Source organism: Silurus aristotelis (genome assembly GCF_946808225.1).
Source record: "Silurus aristotelis genome assembly, chromosome: 1".
Classification (NCBI taxonomy): domain Eukaryota; kingdom Metazoa; phylum Chordata; class Actinopteri; order Siluriformes; family Siluridae; genus Silurus; species Silurus aristotelis.
This window is the reverse complement of record NC_139574.1, coordinates 9,866,852-9,888,502: the sequence shown is the minus strand read 5'-3', so window position 1 is coordinate 9,888,502 and position 21,651 is coordinate 9,866,852. Positions and strand designations below refer to the sequence as shown.

Sequence of the window (21,651 nt, the reverse complement as noted above, 5' to 3'; positions counted from 1 at the left end):
CTAAGACTGTTGACGAAATAAAAAAAAATCTTTAAAAACGTAGAGTTTCATTGCTATGCTACCACCATAAAAATCGCTGATTTGCTAACAGGTTTCAGAATACCAGCTGAAATGTCAGACATGATTGGTCCAAAGCCGTGAGGTATTTTTGTGCCAAGCTTGCCATGCCCTCTAAAGCACAGCGTGGGTGGCAGGGTGGCATATGTACTGGCAGTGTCTCGACACACAGCAAGACATGCATGCGTGTGTGTGAGAGAGAGAAGAGACAGAATGGATGCGTATGAGGAAGGCGGAGGGTCCTGTTTCCCCCAGGCAGTCTGAAATCATCGTGTCTGACTCAACAGCAAGTTTCTGAACGACAGCGGCGTTGCTTACTGTACTGCTGCGCTCTGACAACGGGAGCGTGTGCGCCACCTACACACGTTCTCTCTCACACAACATAAAGCTTCAACAGATGACAAGAACACACAGAGTCACTTGTGGTGATGGAACGCTTAGTCACGGAGACTTGTGCCTTCACATATGTGCACAGAGAACAGAGAGAGAACCAGCGTGACATTTAAACATGACTGAGCAAAACTGGGCGAAGTTCACACACGACCCAGGCAAAGGTGAAAGTACTATAACCCGAGATCGAGCTTATTGGACTTTAGTCAGGTATCCCTTCAACTTAAAAAATAAACTAAACAAAAAAAACCCGTATACATTCACATAAGGTATCAAACCACAATAACACTACTACTATAAAGAAAAAAGAAATTCGTAGCCTCATTATGGTGTACAGCAGTGGTCCACAACCTTTTTTTGCGCCACGGAACAGTTTAATGTCAGACAATATTTTCACGGACCGGACTGTAAGGTGTGGCGGATAAATGCAACAAAATACGACCGGCATAAAAACTGGTATTTTCTAAATATAAAAATAAACGTGAATCCACTGTGGTGTTGTTTGTTCATTTTGCTAGCTTGGGGGTTTTAATTTAGCTGTAATGTGTTATGTGTTAGCGGCCGGAGCAGGTAGCAGGTACCTTTAAGAAGGTAGCGGCTGGAGGTAAGACATGTGACCGAGGGAAGTATCTTAACATGCATCAAGAGTGAGTCATAGACAGATGTGGCGGAGAGAATCCGGTAATTGTCCAAAATAAAACATCGTTCAGAATCAGATAATAAATCAAACGGAAATAATGTAATGTAAGTTAAGTACCGTATTTTCCAGACTATACGCCGCTACTTTTTTTCTCACGCTTTGAACCCCGCGGCTTAAACAATGAAGCGGCTAATTTATGGATTTTTATCGGGTTTTTCCCGGGTCACAAGCTTAAAGCCAAAAAACTGAGCCCTATAACATTACACCAATGAAATTGCGGAAAGGGTTTAGGTCAACCAATGAAACTCTTTATATTAAATCAGATGCGCTCCCACTAAATCGGGCCACACCACATCATAAATATGGATAAGGTTCCTCTGACGTTTGACCTGCCGCTCACTCGGGACTGTCTACAGGAAATACGAATCATTCGTCACGCTGAAAACAACCGGGCATGAAAACACACTTCACCTGTGTTCTGAGCTGCACGGCATCGGGAGAAAAGATTTACCGATGCTGATTTTTAAACGCACGACGATACCAAAAGAAAAAGAAATAGCTGTGAAAGGAAAGAGAAAGACAGTAAACAATGACTTTCTTGGTAGGCTACTGTTTACATACAAGCTGTGTAACAGACACTGTCTTTCATTAAAGCCTGTGTAAAGTTCATTAGTTTCAGTGTAGACAGGTGCGGCTTATTTATGTTCAAAATAAAAATCTTTGTCAAATTCAGTGGGTGCGGCTTATATTTATTAAAAATAAATTATTATCCGCTTAATAGTCCGGAAATTACCGTATTCTTTCACTGGTGTACTCATATTGCTAACAGGACATATGGCCCAGTTCTTTTTCATACCTTCCCTTCTCTCTCTCTCCTTGTTGTGTCAGAAACTTAAGCAAATCAGGTTTAAAAATTTAATTACAGCCATTTTTACTTTATTTGAATATAATTGTCATATTTTAGTTTCATTTCAGGGCCAACCTGTTAAAAAAAATAGTGGTTCTTGTGTGCATGCAGGTGTTATTATTCCAATTTTAGGGTGACCTACAGGTCAGGTTAGGCCAGCTAGGACAGGTCGTAGTACACAGACATGCAATAAGTTCAAATAATTACCAGTGTCTTTCCAAATAATTTCCATCCTGTCATTATGGAAAAAAAAGAAGATCACAAATGACTAACATTTAAAAGAATTAAGAGGAATTATGAGGAAGAACTTTTTTATAAGAATAAAAGCTGTTTACTGGTAAACTAAATTCACAAACTGCACCATATATTGTGAAAAAAAACTGAAGGAAAATGGAAAAAATCCCAAAATCCCATTCTAAATTGGAAGTGAGAATATGCATGGGGAGCAAAAAAAACAAACAAACAAACGAACAGTCAAATCAACTGATCATGAATGAGGTTTTTGTAGAAAGAATGGAGCTAGTTTTGGTGAGAGATACGTGTATGAAAAAAAAAAGATTTGGGACACCTGACGTTTTCTGCCATATGTGGTTCTTCTCCAAACTGTTACCACAACGTTGGAGGCACACTATAATCTTTGGATGAGGTATAATAGAATTTTGCGTTCACTTGAACTTGGAAACCCAAAGCTGTTCCAGCATGGCAATGCCCCTGTGCACAAAGGGAGCTCCAGAAAGATCTGGTTAACATACTTTGTAAAGGAAGATCTTGAGTGGCCTGCTATAGAGCTCTGATCTCAACCCTACTAAACACCTTTGGAATGAATTGGAACGCTGACTGCACCCCAGGTCTCCACACCTACAATAGAACCTGACTTTATACCCTCAACACCCTTGTGGCCGATGAACACAAAAGTCCACAAGTACACTCCAAAATCTAATGGAACATCTTTCCAGAAGAAAGAAGAGTAGAGGGAATTATAGGAGTAAACTGAGACTAAATGTGGAATGTGATCATCAAAAAGCACTTCGCATACTTATGACTAGGTGTCCACAAACTTTTGCCAATTATAAAAATTTTTTTTTTTTAATCACAATTCAATTAAAAAGACACAAATGAGGTAAGGTAACCAAAGCGGTCATAGATGCTTGTATATTTGTTCACTTGTGATCTATGTGGTCCATTTCAGGAAGGAGGCAGAGGTCATCTTCATTAGGAAGATGCTGTTATCTAGAACGACTTACAACTGAGCATTTGAGGGTTCAGGGCCTTGCTCAAGGACCCAGTAGTGGTAGCTTGATGGTGCCAGGATTCGAATTCATGACATCCTGAGCCAAAGGCCAATGCTTTATCCACTGAGTTACCACGTCCCACATTTCCTATTGTTACTGCACTTCAAGCAACCATGTCACATTTACACACCTGAGCCACATTCAAGATTAACACTCAAATATAGATTCACTTGTTTGTCCCTTCATGGTTTTTGTACAGAGACTTTCATGATCATCTTCATCTTTTCTCTGCTTGTGTTCTATATGGTGGATGTTCAGCCTGGATACATTCATTAGATAACAACATGTAAAATTATTTGATAATATATTAATATAATGTGAGGTCCAGTTACCAGTGTGACACTAAAACAGGTAGTACTAATGACTACTTTTTACTTAAGTACATGTCAGAGCACAAACTTCTTTACTTTAACTTCAGTAATAAAGGATAGTCAGTACTTGAGGGAAGGATGTGCTTACTTTTGCCATCTCTGATACTTAGCCATCCTGTTTTTGACCACCAGGGTGGTTAGGGTCAAACTTTATATTTCTATACTACTCACATATTAATTGGTATGTACATAACATATTTATAACATTTCTTTTTTTATAGAAAGGTCAAAGAAAACTTTATCAATATATAAAACAGGAACTTTTTTTCCCCCCCCCCAGAGGCTAATTTCATGACCTTTCGAGAATTTATTTTTTTGACAAATTAAGCACTTCCAAAAATACTCAAGGCCTGTGGGGAGCCTGCCTATGAAACTGAAGCTTCGGTGATAAAGCGGCCCACACTCGCATAACATCACCGAGGACATTGAGACATGGAATATGCGAAGGTTGTGTTTAAAACAAAACAAAAAAAGGAGAGAGAGAGCGAGAGAGAGAGAGAGAGAGAGAGCGAGAGAGAGAGAGAGAGAGAGAGAGAGAGAGAGAGAAGTGAGGCTTAGACATGATTGGGGCGGTTAAATAAGGACAAAAAATGCTGACAGGAAGCCTTTCTGCTTGAGTACCCAACCTCCGTACTGAAGGGAAGCCTGCCAGAGGGACAGGTGGGACCCAGCAGTTTCTCCACAATATTTTTCTGAAACAGCAGCAGCAGCCGTACTAGCTGCTGTTATATCTCTTCAGAGGATAGAGGGATTTAGAAGGATTTAAAGTTAGAGAAAGAGAAAGAGAGAGAGAGAAAGAGAGAGAGAGAGAGAGAGAGAGAGAGAGAGAGAGAGAGAGAGAGAGATTTCTGTCAGCCTGCACTGTGTTGCTCGTGTATTTATTTATTCTTTTTTTTTTTTCTAAGGGAAAAGGGAGGTGGTACCTGTCTCTGAATGATGGCCAGATTGTCTTGTGCTTTGTTCAACAGCTGCTCCAGAACCTTCGGGTCCTCGACATTCCGGTTCTCCCTGAACGCATCACGTACCCTGCGCAGGGTGTACGTCCTGAAAAAGAGACACGCAAGCTGGAAATCAAAACGCATCGTGGGCAGGCCCATGGGAGCAAGAGAAAAAAAAGGAAAAAAGAAAACTGCTAACGTAACTATCAGCGAAGGAAATCTGGCAGAAGCCAATTAGCATGAACACATTAGCATAGTGTTGTCTCTACTCACTCGTATTCAGAATGTGCAAGTTATTTTGTTGATCCATTCCAAAACAACTAATAGCAAAAAAAAAAAGTCATGATATGGACTTCTCAGGAACCTTCTTCTCAGCGTGTGCTATTCCTGACGTTCCGTTTTGCTCTAGAAAGCTAGCCTGACTGCGCTGTAGAGCCTTTTCAAAGCTTGTTACTATAATACATATCACTACACCGACTTCAACAGCCTCCGATGAGATGAGACAAAAATTCACCAGAGGATTGTGGGAAATTAGTCAGGACATGCTTTTCTGCCTCATGCCACCGGTCATTAGAGTCAAGAGCTGTGCGTGGTGTATGGAGTAACCCAGACACAACAAATACAATCTCTCCTGGTATTATATTTATACACACATCAATGACACGAATTTCTTTCGTGATCCTGATGTAGAAGAGCAGAAGGGTCAGAGCACAGGGTCATGCACATGTCTGAGCAGTCGCCCAAAGCTTCAACCACTGGGACTAAAAGAAAATATTTTCTCTCCCCTACTTTTTCAACTCAATGCACATAGGTTTTGTATTCAACAGAAAAACTGAGTACCACGATCAGAGCCAAGTGCTTTGTTTCCAGCCATGATGAAGAAGGAGATACTCGATAGCCAGAGATACAGCTTCCTCTAATCCACGTGAATAAGGAATTAAGGAGGGGAAGGAGGGATGAGGAGAGGGAAGAGGCAAGAAAGAGCGTGTGTGTAAGAGCGAGAGAGACAGATGGTAGGACTAATAGGTTAACAGAAAAGAAAGCAACGGTGCACTTGTCCACACACATATGAAATGCAAATCTTTTAAGATTTGAAGAAGAAATAAAAAAAAACATCCACAAATGCCGAATGAAAAACCAGGAGCTGAAAAGAGGGAAATAAAATAAATAAATAAAGCGATTTGCCAGATCGTCCTGACCGGCTCACGGCTCGGCTGACAGCCAGTTCAAAGCTAAACCAAAATAAGCCAAAGGCTTTGAAGCAGACCTCACATGCATTTGTAAGGTCTGAAGTTCACCCAGTGTCAACTCTAATCCAGAACAGATCCGTGTCACAGTACACTACACCAGAGATGGGAAATAAAGAAGTACAAATAGTTTTTTACAGTAATTAAGTAGATTTTTCTGGTATCAGTACTTTACTATTTATTTTTCTGACAATTTTTACTTTAACTCATTAAATTTTGTACACAAATATCTGTACTTTCTACTTCTTACATTTTCAAACCAGACTCGTTACTTTAGTTTTAATCTATTTAGTGAGGATCCATATTTATTCTTTTTTATTGCGCTCCGTTTTCAGCTCATTGATCTATTTCCGGTCATTGCACAGTTTTTTAACCTACCACTGGTGTATTATTTTTCGGGCTATCGCACACGACAGACGTATGCTAGCCTATTAGGCTAACAACGAGCAAGGCAGAAGGCAACAAGAAGTGTGGGGTTACCGTGGATGAGACTGAGGGAGTCAGTGATGTAAACATGACTGAGAACAGAGACATTCCTGATCACCTGATTATCATCATCTTTTCTCTACTTGTGTTCTATATGGTGGATGATCAGCCTGGATACATTCATTAGATTTTGCCCAAGTTCTTCCACACCACCCCACTGCTGCGCTCCATTTACTGGCTTCCAGTAGCTGCACGTATCAGATTTAAAACCCTGATGTTTGCCTACAAGGCCAAAAATGGACCAGCACCATTTTACCTCAGAGACCTCATCAGCACTGCTCGACTGGTACCACCGTCTCTCAGAATGAGAGGTAAGTATACTTCAAGGCTCTTCTCTGTTCTGGCACTGAGGTGGTGGAATGAACTTCCCCTAGATGTCTGTACAGCAGAGTCCCTGACTATCTTCAAGCGAGGGTTGAAAACCCACCTCTTCCTGAAACACTTAAATGAGCACTTTTCAAGTTTGCTTTGTAAAATTTAAGAGTTATATTTATATCAAGTTTGTAATCTAGTGTACCAGTGCAGATTTATTTATTGCTAGAGACTTAAAGCACTTTTGTACGTCGCGCTGGATAAGGGCGTCTGCTAAATGCCGCAAATGTAAATGTAAATAGCAAAATGTGAAATTCTATTATATTAAAATGACATTAAGTCCAGTTACCAGTGTGACACTAAAACAGCTAGTAGTAATGGCTACTTAGTGAAAAAGTGTAGTCAGTACTTCAACATTTACCCAAGTCTTTTAAAACATGAGTATCTGTACTTCTACTTCAATGAAGGAAGTATGTACTTTTGCCACCTCTGCACTACACTAAACGTTAAACACCGTCAGCTTGTCTGAAGCATGTCCAAATTATTTTGAAGTCTGTAAATAAAATGAGTTATCCATAATTTTTAATAAATTCTAGGCCGTCTATTTGACTTCACCTTAAAGCAACACTCGCATGCATAAACACCTAGAGGCATTCTAGCAGTCAGTCCACCTGAGAACGTGTATCCACCTGCATGGAGAACGTGTGAAATTTCACACGAAGAATAGCCTGAGCTTAGGATCCAACCTGGAACTGTGAGCAACCGCTAAACCCAATCATACTTTCAAATATTCACTCATTGCTTTTCAGTAATTCTTTTAAATCTATATTCTTGATGTCGCAAAGTTTCCATATATTTACACACACAGCATCTCACAAAAGCAACTCTTATTATATCTTCTTTAGAGGCAATACTACAGAAATGTATCAGTATAGCAGCTTGTATAGCAGTATAGACTTATTGTACTCAAGATTACTTCACATACAGCCATTAATGTAAAAAAATAAATAAATAATATATATATATATATATATATATATATATATATATATATATATATATATATATATATATATATATATATATATATATATATATATATATAATAAATAAAAAAAAAACCTGCCAATAGTGTCAATATTAGAGCACTAGAGCTGCAGAAGCAAAAACTGTATAATAGTCATCATGTGAAAATGGTACAGTTTAATGAAGTGCTAATGTTTAAAGTGCTAAATGTGTAATCTGTTTGTTTTGTTAGACACATGGCACTTCTCCACCTTCCGCTTGAGGAAACCCCACAGGTGATCAATAGGGTTTAGGTCTGGAGACATACTTGGCCACTCAATTACCTTCACCTTCCTCAGCAAGGCAGTTGTCATCCTGGTGGTGTGTTTGGGTTCTGTTATGTTGGAGGGCATCCAGTTCTGCTTCAGAATGTCACAGAACATGTTGGAATCCATGTTTCCCTCAATGAAACGCTGCTCCCCAGTACCAGCAACACTCATGCAGCCCCAGACCGTGATACTACCACCACCATGCTTTACTGTAGGCAAGTCTCATCAGACCAGAGCACATGGACCTAGTAATTCATGCTATTGGTCAGGATATTCTTCAGCAAACTGTTTGTGGGCTTTTATTTGAGCCAGTTTCAGAAGAGGCTTCCTTCTGAGACGACGGCCTGCAAACCGATTTGTTACTGTGTACTTTACAAGCGAAAAGCCAAAACTTAGTGCGAAAAAGCATACAAATTTATCCAGATTAATTGGAAAGTAGCTTTTAATTACATCCTAGTGTCTCATTCCTGACTGGTTAGTTGTTTTCTATCCTTGTGCATCTATAAACCATTGACTCTATGACTTTTACAAATCCGGCCTGATTTTGAGTTCATTTTTTGATTTAATAAACTCAATTTAAGTCAATTTGTATAGCACTTTTTACAATAGAGATTGTCTTGTTATAAGTTTGTATAAATTAATGTGTAAACACCTCTGCTCATGGTTTTACACCTCTCTGCTCAGTCCAGCTTCTTTTTAAAGTAAAAGTATTTCAGTGTTATCTTGGCAAATGATGCGAGACCGTCAAAGCACTTTCCTACTCATTGTCTTAATTTGGTGTCTTAAGTAAGTGACTCTCCAATCTAATCCTGTACCTGATGATTACACATGACGCTTCATGCCGTGCAACTTTTTAGTCAAATGCCACAGTCAGGAGCGTAGAAACTCATCCTGATTCATCGCCGGATGTGACAAGCAGCCCCTTCCTCAAACAAAGAGACATATTCAGTCCTCCAAAGAGCCTGGCTCCGGGACAAGCAACATGTGAAAGACAGCATACAGACTTACTAGTCATCAGACCAAATTACAGGAAGTATGCTCAGTTCTGTCTCTAACAAACAGATCTGACATTTTCGACACGCGCTGAACAGCTGAGGGGCGATGATGAGCGAGGAGTGAATCACATAGATGGAATGAATAGAAAATGCGAATCTGTTCATCTCCAACTTGTAGAGCATGCAGTGTAACCCCTGAACACTTACACCTCACACACACACATGCACGATTGACTCCCTCCACGTGCAGGGCAGTGGCCTGACGAGCAGGATACGAGCTTCATCAGTGTGTAAAGTGATACCAATTAAAGCTCCTTAATATTTAATCAGAACCTCAGCAGGAAACACATGAGCCATGTATTATTAATGAGACAGATTACAGCCATTGACCGATTTTAAAGGCTAAATAAGCAGAGTCGGGTCAGAACCACTGTAGTAGGTGTCGATGTCATTAAAAACACAAGAGAGACAAAGAGGTGAGAAAAGAGGAAAGGGGAAATTTCCAAAGTTGTACCTCTGGTCTATGCCATTAGTTTGTCATGTTTTGAAGTTACAGTGCATTCGGAAATTACGAGGTGGTATCAAAAAGGTTCGAGACTAGCTCTTTTTACCAAAAGTACTTTACTTATCCAGTGTTCCTGCCACTTGATGTGTTCTGGAAGTCTTCTTTTCCAAGCGTGTCAAGCACCTTCTGCCGAATCTCAGCAATGGTGTCAAAACTGCGACGTTTGAGCTGGATCTTCGTCTTCAGGAAGAGGGTGAAGGCTGAAGGAGCTAAATCTGGCGAGTAGGGTGGGTGAGATCATGTGAATTGATTTCAGACGATCATCTCACACACTTTTTCGGAGGGTTGAGCTTGTTGGAGGTCTTTGTGATCTCTCGTCGTCTTCTAGTGATGTTCTTCCACTCTCTAACAACCCATGGCAGCATCGTCGTATGCTATGTCAAACGTCTCTGTGGCAGATTTCCATTCTATTTCCATGGACTCGCTGTCCATTATAAAATTGCATACGAAGTCACGAAGATGGTCAGAATAGCACTATTCAGCACCATTAGTCCATTAGTGGTTTTTGATACCACCTTGCATTCAGACCCACTTCACTTTTTTCAATGTTGCAGCCTGATATTCAATCGCTCAAGTATTTTTTTTCCTCATTAATCTACGCTCAGTACCCCATAATGACTATGTGAAAACAGAATTCTATAAATTTACATTCTTTGAAATAAAAAAATAAAAAAAACCTGAAATATCACATGTACACAAGTATTCAGACCCTTTACTCGGTACTTAGATAAAGCACCTTTATCAGCAATTATAGCCTCAAGTCTATTTGGGTATGACACAACAAGCTTTGCACACCTGGATTGAAAGATTTTCTGACATTCTTCAAAGCAAATCCTCTCAAGCTGGATCAGGTTGGATTGGAACCTTCGGTGGACAGTTACTTTCAGGTCTCCCCAGAGATGTAATTTGGGTACAAGTCAGGGCTCTGAACCACTCTAAGACTTTCATGGGACTTTCGCCTAATCCACTCCCGTGTTGTCTTGGCTGTGTACTTAGGGTTGTTGTCATGCTGGAATATTAAACTTTGGTGCAGTGTGAGGTCCTGAGCTCTGTGGAACAGGTTTATATTCAGGATATTGCTGTACTTTGCTCTATTCAGCTTCCCCTCAACCCTGACCAGCTGCATAGTCCCTGCTAAAGAAAAACACCCCCACAGCATGATGATGCCACCACCATGCTTGACTTTATCCAGATATAACGCTAAAGAATTGAGGCGAAACAGTTCAATCTTGGTTTAATCAAACCAGACAATCTTGTGCCACACAATCTGAAAATCCTTCAGAGGACTTCCATGGGTTTTGCACTAAAGAAGAGGCTTCCGTGTAGCCACTTTGCCATAAAACCCAGATTGGTGGAGGGCTGCAGAGATTGTTATCTTACTGGAAATTTGTCATCTCCACACAGGATCTCCAGAGCTCATTCAGAGTGACCATTGGATTCTTAGTCACCTCTCTTTGTAAAGCCCTGGTTGTTTTAAGTTTCTTCCATTAAAGAATTATGACCTTCCCTAAATCAGGGCCTTGCAACAATTCTGTTTGTGAGCTCTTCAGCCAGTTCCTTTTGCCTCATGGCTTTGTGTTTGGTCTGATATGCATTGCCAGCTGTGAGGCTTCTATAGAGCGAGGTGTGCCTTTCCAAATCATGGTCAATCAATAAACTTCCACAGGTAGACTCCAATCAAGGTGTAGAAACCGAAAATTGGGAGGCACCTGAGCCTTTTTTCAACTGTTGTTGTAAAAGGTCTGAAAACTTATGTAAATGTTATATTTAAGTTGTTTTATTAAAAGAAAAAGAAAAGAAAAAAAGGCAATACATTTCAAATTACTTTCTTAAAGAAAAACATAAACTAAACTAATTTTACAGTGTTTTCGCTGTTTTCGTTTGAAATGATCCCAAACTTTGGAAACTTTGTCGTTTTCTGGCCTGAAATTCCAACTTTATTCCTTGCAATGCGGAATTGTTTTACTCGCAATTCCGACTTCATATCACGTAATTACGACTTTATTTCTCGCTGTTCTTTTTTAATAGCCAATTGGGCAGTGTCACCCCCTCCGTAGTGGCAAAAAGCTTTACATTTTGAAAATGAAATAGATAGACTGATCTTTGGAAGAAAGGATAAAATCATAGAAGACTATTTTAAGCGTGGTTTTACAAACCATGAGATCTTGTTGTTACTAGAAGAATTGCAAGGAATGGTTCTGGTGGATGCAGCAGAAATGTTAAATGTTTACAAGAAATTAAGTCGGAATTGCGAGTAAAACAATTCTGAATTGTAAGGAATAAAAATGAAATTTCGAGAGGGAAAAAAAAGGCGGATTTGGGCAGAAATGGAATTCCATAGTGTGCATCAAGGCAAATAATTTTGTATTGGAATTACTTTGTAAAATCTTTTGTATTTTTTTTGTATTATAATTACTCAAGGAATCAGTCCAATTATGTTGTCACTAAAGACGGTATAAATACTTTCTGAATGAACTGATAATTTCTGAAGGAAAATATAAGAGGAAATAGGGAGAACAGGGGAGGAGAGAAAATGAGAACTAAAGACAGAAGAAAAGAGTAGAGAGGCAAAGAGAATAGATTAGGAGAAAGAAAAGAGAAGACAAAAGTGGAGGATAATGAAGGAGAGAACATCAGTTGAAAGGAGAGGGTAGGAGTGGAGAGGTGTGGAGGAATGGAAATAAAAGAGGAAAGTGATGGAGAGAACAGCAGATGTGTGTAGTGGAGAGGAGAGTAATGGAGAGAACAGCAGATGTGGGAAGAGGAAAGTGAGAATGGAGATAAAAGGAAAATGAAAGAGAGAACGGCAGATGAGATGAGGGGAGAGGAGATGAGAGAAGAAGAGAGGAGAGGAGAAATGGAGATAAAAGGAAAATGAAGCAGAGAACAGCAGATGAGAGAAGGGAAGAGGAGATGAAGAGAGAAGATTAGAGGAGAAATGGTGACAACTGGAGAATGAAGATGATAAGAGGAGAACGATAGAGAGAGCAGTCGACGAGAGGTTAGGAAAAGGGAGAGAAGAAATAAAGAGATAAAAGGAAAATGAGGGAGAGAAGAACAGATGAGAGGAGAGGGCAGAAAAAAAAAGAGCATCGGTAAGAATAGAGAAGAAAAGAGGAAGGGTAGAAAGATGGAAGAAAAGAATAACAAATTAGAATGAAAAAAAGAACAAGAGAAGAGGAGCTGACATAAGTTTCTTTTCGGCTTCTCCCGTTAGGGGTCGCCACAGCGGATCCTCCGCACGTTTGATTTGGCACATGTTTTACGCTGGATGCCCTTCCTAACGCAACCCTCCCCAATTTATCCGGGCTTGGGACCGGCACTAAGAGTGGCTGGGGATGGTTCCCTGACCGGGAATCGAACCCGGGTCGCAGCGGTGGGAGCGCTGCATCTTAACCACTAGACCACCAGGGGAGAAGAGGAGCTGACATAAAAAGTAAAAAAAAAAGACAAAAGAAGAAAAAAGGAAAGGAGTGAAATATAGCTGCAATCCCTGACTGGAATTCGGCATAAGTACGTTCAGACTTCGGGTCGTGGAGGAAAACAGCAGGGAACAAATAGAAGTTTAAACTCGATTAAAACCACCGAACTCATTAAAGCCTCATATGATGGATAAATAGAAACGGCTGACCCCCTAAACGAAGGAAACAAATGGAGAAGGGCAATGAGAATCACCGATCTGCTGCTTCAGCTCCCAGAGGGAAGAGCAGAGGACTTCAGCTCCTAATGTCCTTCTCCATCTTCTGTCCCATTTCACATGCAGCCTTTATCAAAGCGCACTGCAATAAGGCAATGTGATGCTTCTAAACCCCGTGCTGCATTCTCAATCACCTTAATACAGAAAACTAGCATAGCACTGAATTGTCAATCATTTTATAGCCACGCCCCCAACACTCGTTCATGTGTAAAGAAGTCTTTCATAACTCCACCTGTTTAATTCCACCCATTTTACTGACCTACTTTTCTCAAATCTTCAAACCAAAACCCCATTTGTGTGACTTTCAAACAAATCCTGCCCCTGGAATGCAAACTTCTGAAGTCTTCAACCACATGGGTGTGTTCTTTTTGGAGAATTTCCTTCCTGATCACTTGTTAAAGTGGCGCCGACAAAACCGAATTACACAGGCAACACGGCTCAACGAGACCCGAACAGAGAGAGGACGAGGCTTTTACGTAATAGCTGCCCTACTTCCATGATTCAGCAGTATATGTAACATCAGCTAAGAAGCCCTTCCTTCTCCCCAGAGTCTCTCTATCTCTGTTTACGTCTCAGTCGCGTCTCTGAAGATCAGTCGTCTCCTTAACCTGAAACAGAATAAAAAAAACCCTCCCTTTTTTTTTTTCCATCTGTTACGTATCTCCTATCTCCCATTCACTCGTCCTCTGTTTTTCTCTCCCTCCCTCTCCAGCTCTCCTCAAAAATCCCAAGATATTCTCTTCACGTCCTCTGCCAGGTGATGCTTGAGGCTCTAAGCATAAAGGTAAACAACCCATCATCTAAAGGTATATCACGCTCTCCAATGGCTCCTCAAAAACCTGTTATTTCCACCCAGTGAATAATGGCGCTGAATAATTTAGCAGGTTTTACTACACAATGCGCTGCATGCATTGCGAGCAGGAGCGAGCCCACGGCGCCTTCATCTCCCGCAGTACAGTAAACGGCCGGCGCGCATACGGACACTTCAGCAAAATGAAAATAGGTTTCCGTGACACTTCGAATAAACAAACCTGAAAATTCATGGAAAATAGCTTTGGTTTTATTAAAAAGAAGCTGATATCCTGCCTCATTTATTCTTCTTTTTAAATAAATATATATATTACTTAAAAACATCTTTAAGACCTTAGCAGTTATATAATGTCGTGTTTCATAATACCATCGTTTTCAAATCCTTCAGTGTCCAAATGCAACACAAGAGCGTCAACGGTTACAAAGCATCTGATATCTCTCTACACCTTTTCTGTCTCCAAGCCGCAGAATCCTAAACTTTCTTATTTGACTGATGAAATTCAGAACACTTCAAAACAGAAAATTTTATAACACACTTGAGTTCCACAAATATGGACAAAAGCTAGAGAAGTCAGGTGTTCCAATACTTTTGTCTATATAGTGTCCGAGCAGATATGCTAGTCTATTGAAGTGATTGTGAAAAAAGGGGTGGAGTTAGAGGAGGGGTCAAGAGATATTAGGAAAATACAAAATAAATCTCTTATTCATTCTGTTTGACTTTTTGCAGAGTGATAAACCGTACCACGTTCAATCAAGTCAAGTTTATTTCTATAGCGCTTTTCACAACAGACATTGTCTCAAAGCAGCTTTACACGATTTAACAGTTAAGGTGAACGATGTGCATTTATCCCTGATGAGCAGCCGAGGCGACTGTGGCGAGAAAAAACTCCCTTAGATGTTATGAGGAAGAAACCTTAAGAGGAACCAGATACAAAAGGGGAACCCATCCTCATTTGGGTGACATCAAGACTGTGATTATAGTCTTTAAACAAGACAGAACAATGAGTGAGAACTAACATGAGCACTGGAGTGTAAGATTATAAGTAATGTTCTTTCTACAGTCTTATACAGTCATTCTGGTTATAAAACTAGGAGCTACTGAGCAACTCATAAAATAGCTCAACATTTGCGACCATCACAGATCCAACAGCAGCTTCTCCATGCCAGAACCTTTATGCACACGAAGCAATTTACGAACATTTATCTTATTTATACAGAAGTTGGCAGTAATGAAATAATTTCACTTTCTCATAGTTGTACTTTATCAGGGCATTTTAATTTTGGACAACTTTTACTTCACTCCGCTGTAACGTAATATCATATAATATCTTATAATATTTAAAAAATTAACCTTACGAGTCTGGCGAGAGTGAACAATAGCGTGTTCTCATTTGTAGTTGTAATACAGCGAATTATATTTGGACGAGCAAAATAAAGAACCCCAACACCACGGAAACAAAACAAACAATACGTTCGAAAATATATTTGGTTACAAATTATTTGTGACATAGAACAGCACTTTCTACAGCCTAAAATGTAGATTTATAAATTGTACAATTTTTTTGTGATGCCTCTTACTGTTTACTTACTTACAAATTACAACACTCTACTTCATGTTGACTTTTTGGCACTGTTAGCGACACTTTACTCATATTTACATTTGCACCTTATCTGTATTATTAGTAATCTGTAATAAATGGCACATTTGCACTACCATAATACCTTTATTGTATATACAAATGTATACTTGTACATATATACAGTATTACTCCGTTTCAAACATCGCCGGCGCTAAAAGAAAAAACTTGCTAAATGGACGCCACCCCAAAAATGCTTTTTTTAAAAATTTATTGTTCAAAGCGAAAATCGTCCTCCCACGCGCTTTAAACACGCACAGAAAACATTTGCAAGAATATAGCGAGATGAATTTTGCGTAAATTCGCAGATATACAGCGCATTGGATCACATTTATAGTGAGAAAACATACCTTTTAATTTATATTATAATGAAAGTATATCTTTATATTTAATACATTTAATTATTAACAAAACTCCATAAAAACAATCCCCTATAAGTTTTTTGGTCTATCCTGGGTTTCCGCGAGAGGCCGGGAACATCAGCCAAACATTAGTTATGTGGCAAACGCAATTCCACGATAAACCAACCGGGGGCGCGAGATTCAAACCGCGGTAAAACGGAGGATTACTGTAGTATATATGAGATTTATTTATTGACATACATTGCTGTTTGCACTTCTGGTTAGAGGCTGACTGCATTTCATTTGCCCTCCACTTTATTCTGCACAATGAAGGAAAAGTTTAATCTAATCTTATCTAATCCTGAAGCAGGGGATTTGTACTTTTACAGAAGTAGATGAATGGTCTACTTTCTCCACCACTCTATTTGTACAACAATACGGAGCTTTGTTCAGAAGACCCTCCAGGAGCAGTTTGGCAGTGCAGGGATGATTAACTCACAACATTCTGATCAGTTGAACATTGCGCTAACCAATGCACATTTAAATACGTCCAGAGTGACTTACAAAGTGCTCTGAAGTCTCCAACAATAAATACATACTAATGCTGGTTCATTAGGACGGTCTAACAATACCGTCGTCTCAAACTATGTTAACGAAAAAAATGAGCTATGAGCTTATTTGTTCTTTTTTTAAATGAAATCTCAATCTCAAAAAGCTAAACGTGGTCTGAAGACCGCTAGAGATTAAGTGGCCACGATGGCAAAAACAGAAAATAGTCCAGAAGCATGTCTTCTTGTACCCTGAGAGATGATTGTGTCAGATTCGAGAGTGTGTGGGGTAGGAGCTGTGAGATAAGTGCTGTGAGGTTGAGGGCTGCTGGTCCATTTTTGACTTTGTAAGGTGAGCATCAGTGTATTAAATCGGATGCAGGCAGTAAGAAAGGTTAAAGACAAGTCACGCGACTACAATCTGAATCAGATGTCAGACGTTAAACTGTGGCGTCCCGAGGCAAAATGCATGGATTGATGCATGCTGTGGAGATCGTTGCAGTATAAAACGATGCAGGGATGATTATTAGCTAGTAAATAACCTGCGATAAGATCGAAAAATCAATGCGAGTCCTACTTCAGTATGTTTAGCTGCTGATGTTGTTGCCATTGAAATGTACTGTATTCATCCAATCATCTGTAATCCAATAAAACACACCATGAGAAAACGCAAACGTACCCGTTTTTAAAAGTTTGCTTTCAACCAATTTGGACCTTTTCTCAACTCGGATCGTTTCTAAAGTGACCCATGCCGTGTGAACTGGATTAAAACCCTTTAATATATACTCGATCCCTTTGTTTTATTCACAGCTTCCCAATGTGTGCATTGCTCAACACACACACACAAAAATCCCATTCCCACAGGTCGAAACACGACCAACACTTCCTACATTCCTCCTTCTGAACATCCACACAGGCTATTTGCCAAACACAACATGCTGCTTCAGCAGATATCATCCGCAAGAAAACACGCTGGATGCAGAGTCTGGGGGTTTTTATGTGCACAGAGCAGCGCTGCACACAGTAATAAAACCCAGTCACCTGCCGTGACAGACGATTTCATAATCCTCAGGTTATACCAAGCCATCTCTGCCTCAGCATGTTCGTCTCTCGTCCCACAGCAGCTCTGATTAATCGTCTTCTCCGTCAGAATCTCGGGAAGCAGCAACTCGTTTGAATTCTCCCCGTGCTCACGCTGTGTGTGTGGAGTAGTTAATTGCTGGTTCCCTCGATTCTGAATTCCAGAAATCATCCGGAGTGTCGGCTTAGTGTAAAACACGAGAATGGGTTTTTAAATACTTCAGAGCGGAAATAAATATATTACGCAGATCCTACCAGCAAGATAACAAATTAATGAGCTAATTCAACGGTTAGGGCTCTGCAGGACTTGGCATGCACCGTACTTCAGGTGTTTTACATTTACGCCATTATCCAGAGTGACTTTTGTTGCATTCATACGACTGAGCAGTGTAGGAGTTAAGGCCCGTGCTCATGAAGCCCAGGAGAGGGAACTTAGAACTCATGACCTTCTGGTCCAAAGACCAATGGCTTAACCACTAAGCTACCACCAATCTTATTCCTATACGGTACAACCAACTTGATCAGATTCATTCCCACGTATGACAAATACAAATCTGACTGGTACTGTATGTCTTCAAAAATGACTTCTAAAAGGTAGAGTGCAAATCAGTTACTCCTACACTCAAAAGGGATATCTATTTCTGATATGATTTATTAACGTCTATGCTAGCTTTTAATCAGAAAGTCGAGAGCATAGATCTGTTGTTCATTTTGAACAAGTCTTTAATGTGACTCAAAAGAACTCAAAGAATGATTCGTTCATTTTTGCAAAATCTCTGTAAGTTATTTTCCCGAAAACAGAAACGAGCATATTCCCTCTCGCCCCTTCTACTCCGAGTCATTTGTTCTTTAATGACGTGACTCCCATGTATGCTATTCAGTGCATTACAAAGGAAAAAGAATTGAGCAGTTCATCTCATGAGTCGTTCTTTTGTCAGATGACTCCCATATACACTTATAGAGGTGATTAAAGGATTAAAAGAACAAAATGACTTTAAAAAAATAAGCAAAAAGAGTCGGTCAATATTTGATGAACGAGATTCAAAGAATCGAGTCGCTAAAATCACCCGACCTTTCCATCACAAGTTTAGAGATACTTCTGTACTTCTGACTCGCCTTCTGCTGCAGTTCATGGTCTCACAGCACATGCTGCTATGGCAGCTCCAGGGGTGGCATCATCTGAGGCGTCTACTCTACGGCAGGCATGCGGCACAACCTGGTTGGCTTCTTCGTAGACATCATTTGTTGTCGCTTTAATCTCTGAGTTTATAAGCCCAAACAGGTCAGTGTTGGTTCCCCGTGTAACTAAGGTTCTTCTCTGCCTGATACACAAGCACAACACGGACTGAACAAACTAAGCAGCTCGCTTAAGCCACTGTCATTTTGGCACGGTAGAGGGTACAATGTGAGCAGTTGAACTTAGGATAGGATGTGAACTATATCCAAAGCAATAGTTAGTTTTCTAAACGAGTAGCAGTTAGATTAGATTGATGTGTCCTTACTATAAATGAGCTTTGACACCATTAACGTCTATTGCAAATCTGATTAAAACACAAGTGACACTAAACAAACCACCAAGTCAGGGATGCAGCCTTGGGGTGTATTAACATCTACTCTACAACTCTGAGTCTCCAAATGTGGCACAGGAAAACAGCCCTATGTTTGGACAGCTGTATTGTGGCTTATGGTGGTAAGGTGTTTACAAGAAAGGTCTTAATTTATCGACTTTTATATACTATTATCTTTAAAATTGTCCCCTTGCACAGCAATACTCTGCTGTAACTCCGCAATGGTGTGGGTGGGTGCGGAATTGAGATCATGTTGTTTCCAGCGAGAAACTCACGTGTGAGGAGAGCTTTGTGACAGTGGTCAGAACTGTTGCACAGCTCTCAATGTACACAGAGCGATTTTTTGGCACACCGACTTATGAAAGTTGGTGCTTCCTGTGACTGTGGGTGCGGCCTTGTGCTGCCACCTGTTGGCGTGTTACAAAACTATTCTCGAAACTTTTTAATATCCACCTCGTATTATGCAACCGTCATGACTTGTAAGCCACAACTATGCAGTTTTGAACAGTAACGAAGTAAATATAAATACTGTGCTTAAGTAGCCTTTTCATGTGTTTGTACATTATTACGTTTTTCTATTTGGGGAGACTTTTACTTTTACTTCACTAACTTACAAATTCTTTTTACCCAACTACATTTTGTGAAATCAGTTGTTTCATTTTATTTAGTGTGAATAAAAACTGGTCAAAACACACAGCAAACCACCAATCAGGGTCGAGCACACGCTCCGTTTTAAACTCATTTTGATTGGCGCATGGTGTATAACTTATTACCAACCTACAGTTCAGCATCAGTTCAACATCAAGCAGAACATTTTGAGAGGAATAAATGATGAAGAAACTCCTGACTCTAATTTGCCACAACACCCGTGAGCTTATTTGCACAATTTTTCTGAAGTAGTTGAAAAGAAGGTTTTGGGCTGATGATAATTTAAATAGATATTAATCAGTATTTGAATTATTATTATCATTCTATTAATAGATCGGTGTGTTAAGAGTCACATTAGAGTCTTTTCACATAAACTGAGTTGATGAAGCAACGAGTCTTGTGATTAAAAATGATAATGGAAACATTACAGCCGTAATAAATCATAGTACTTTGGATACTTAAGTACATTTGAATACATATACTTTTGTAGTTTTTACTGTTTTACTGATGTGATATATTTTACCCTGTGTATCTCCACTTTAACTCATTTACATGGTTTGTGTACTACGGGCACCACTTGTCACGTGACCCAACAAGCAACGTCACAACCATCCCAACATAAACGTGCGTTCCTGATTACAAGACAAAAACCCCTGGAAATTTAAATGAATTCTGGAATACTAAAGCTGATGAATTGTCTTCAATAAGTGATTAAATCTCTTCATTGTATTGAATACTATCTATTTAATTGCGCTAAAAGCTTCACCGTATCCATTTCGTTCACCAAGTGATCTAGTGCAACCTGGAAGAGCATAATTTCCTTACCAACTATTACAAAACACTATAATATAAAGCATGCACTATTACCTGTAGTTGTACGAAGAAAATTTGTTGCTTTCCTTCAAAAGCATGCGATACAGCGCCAACACCTGCGTTCTGCCGGGCGCCGCCATCTTTCCTCACTGTCAAATCAGGACCCCGGATTGCCTTCTAACAAAGCGCCTGAACAAAATGTTAGACATTTTATTAAAATAAATTCACTTCAAAAAGCGCAGAGTTTTTATAAATAAGATTTTCATAAACATAATTTAAAATAGTAAATTATACTAAGATTAGAAAAGTTTAAAACATACAAATTGTTTATAATATAGTTCAGGCGAATGATTGGCTCTCTTAAAAACATAGCACCCGACCCAGGAAGAGGTGAGTGTCTAAGATTCAGAAATACTGCTTAAAATTGGAGTTAAAGTATTTAGCAAAAAAAAAAAAATTCTTATAAACATACTCTTAATACTATGATTGTGTGCAGTGATGAGTCAGTGCATTACTTTTGATGGTCCTTCTGCACTCTTCATGCTCTTTACCAGGGACCTCCACTGATTACTAACACGCTTAGAGACACTACACGTGAATAATAGGAACCTTATATACTGAATTTATCTATCAAATGTTGATGCATGTATGTAATTCTCAGGAACATGATATCGAAGTGTGGATTTAACTCACACTGTTTTCCTTCATTTCTAAATTTTCATATATGCTTGTTTGACTTACACAAGGTTTCATGTTTTTTATATCTAATTTATAGAAGTTTAGGTAGACTAAATGCAAACCTTTTGTAAGAGTGTACATGTTTGTAGGTTTGGGGTAAGAGTTCCCCCTAAGTTGGAATTAGTAGGAATAAAATGGGAATTAACAAAATTTCAGGGTAGCCTGTATCAGGGATCTTAAATATAGTTGGAAAAAATCTTCCAGGATAATTTTGTTTAAAACGACCAGATTGAATGC

The 21,651-nt window shown here is 39.5% G+C and overlaps 2 protein-coding genes across 2 annotated transcripts in view; one reads left to right on the top strand and one right to left on the bottom strand.

Annotated features, from left to right (window-relative positions):
* Nucleotides 1-20,865, bottom strand: part of lyrm4b (LYR motif containing 4) — a 59,082-nt gene extending 38,217 nt beyond the window's left edge. The window contains exons 1-2 of the mRNA XM_083549649.1: nucleotides 20,731-20,865; nucleotides 4,581-4,701 (exon numbers count right to left, since the gene is read on the bottom strand). Of these exons, the coding sequence (XP_083405775.1) occupies nucleotides 4,581-4,701; nucleotides 20,731-20,816 (207 nt within the window). The 5' untranslated portion in view covers nucleotides 20,817-20,865. The remainder of the gene's footprint in view (nucleotides 1-4,580; nucleotides 4,702-20,730) is intronic.
* A 62-nt stretch (nucleotides 20,866-20,927) lies between these two features.
* The window catches only part of fars2 (phenylalanyl-tRNA synthetase 2, mitochondrial), a 172,773-nt gene continuing 172,049 nt past the window's right edge, over nucleotides 20,928-21,651 (top strand). The window contains exon 1 of the mRNA XM_083547163.1: nucleotides 20,928-21,066. The gene's annotated coding sequence lies outside the window, so the exon portion shown is untranslated. The remainder of the gene's footprint in view (nucleotides 21,067-21,651) is intronic.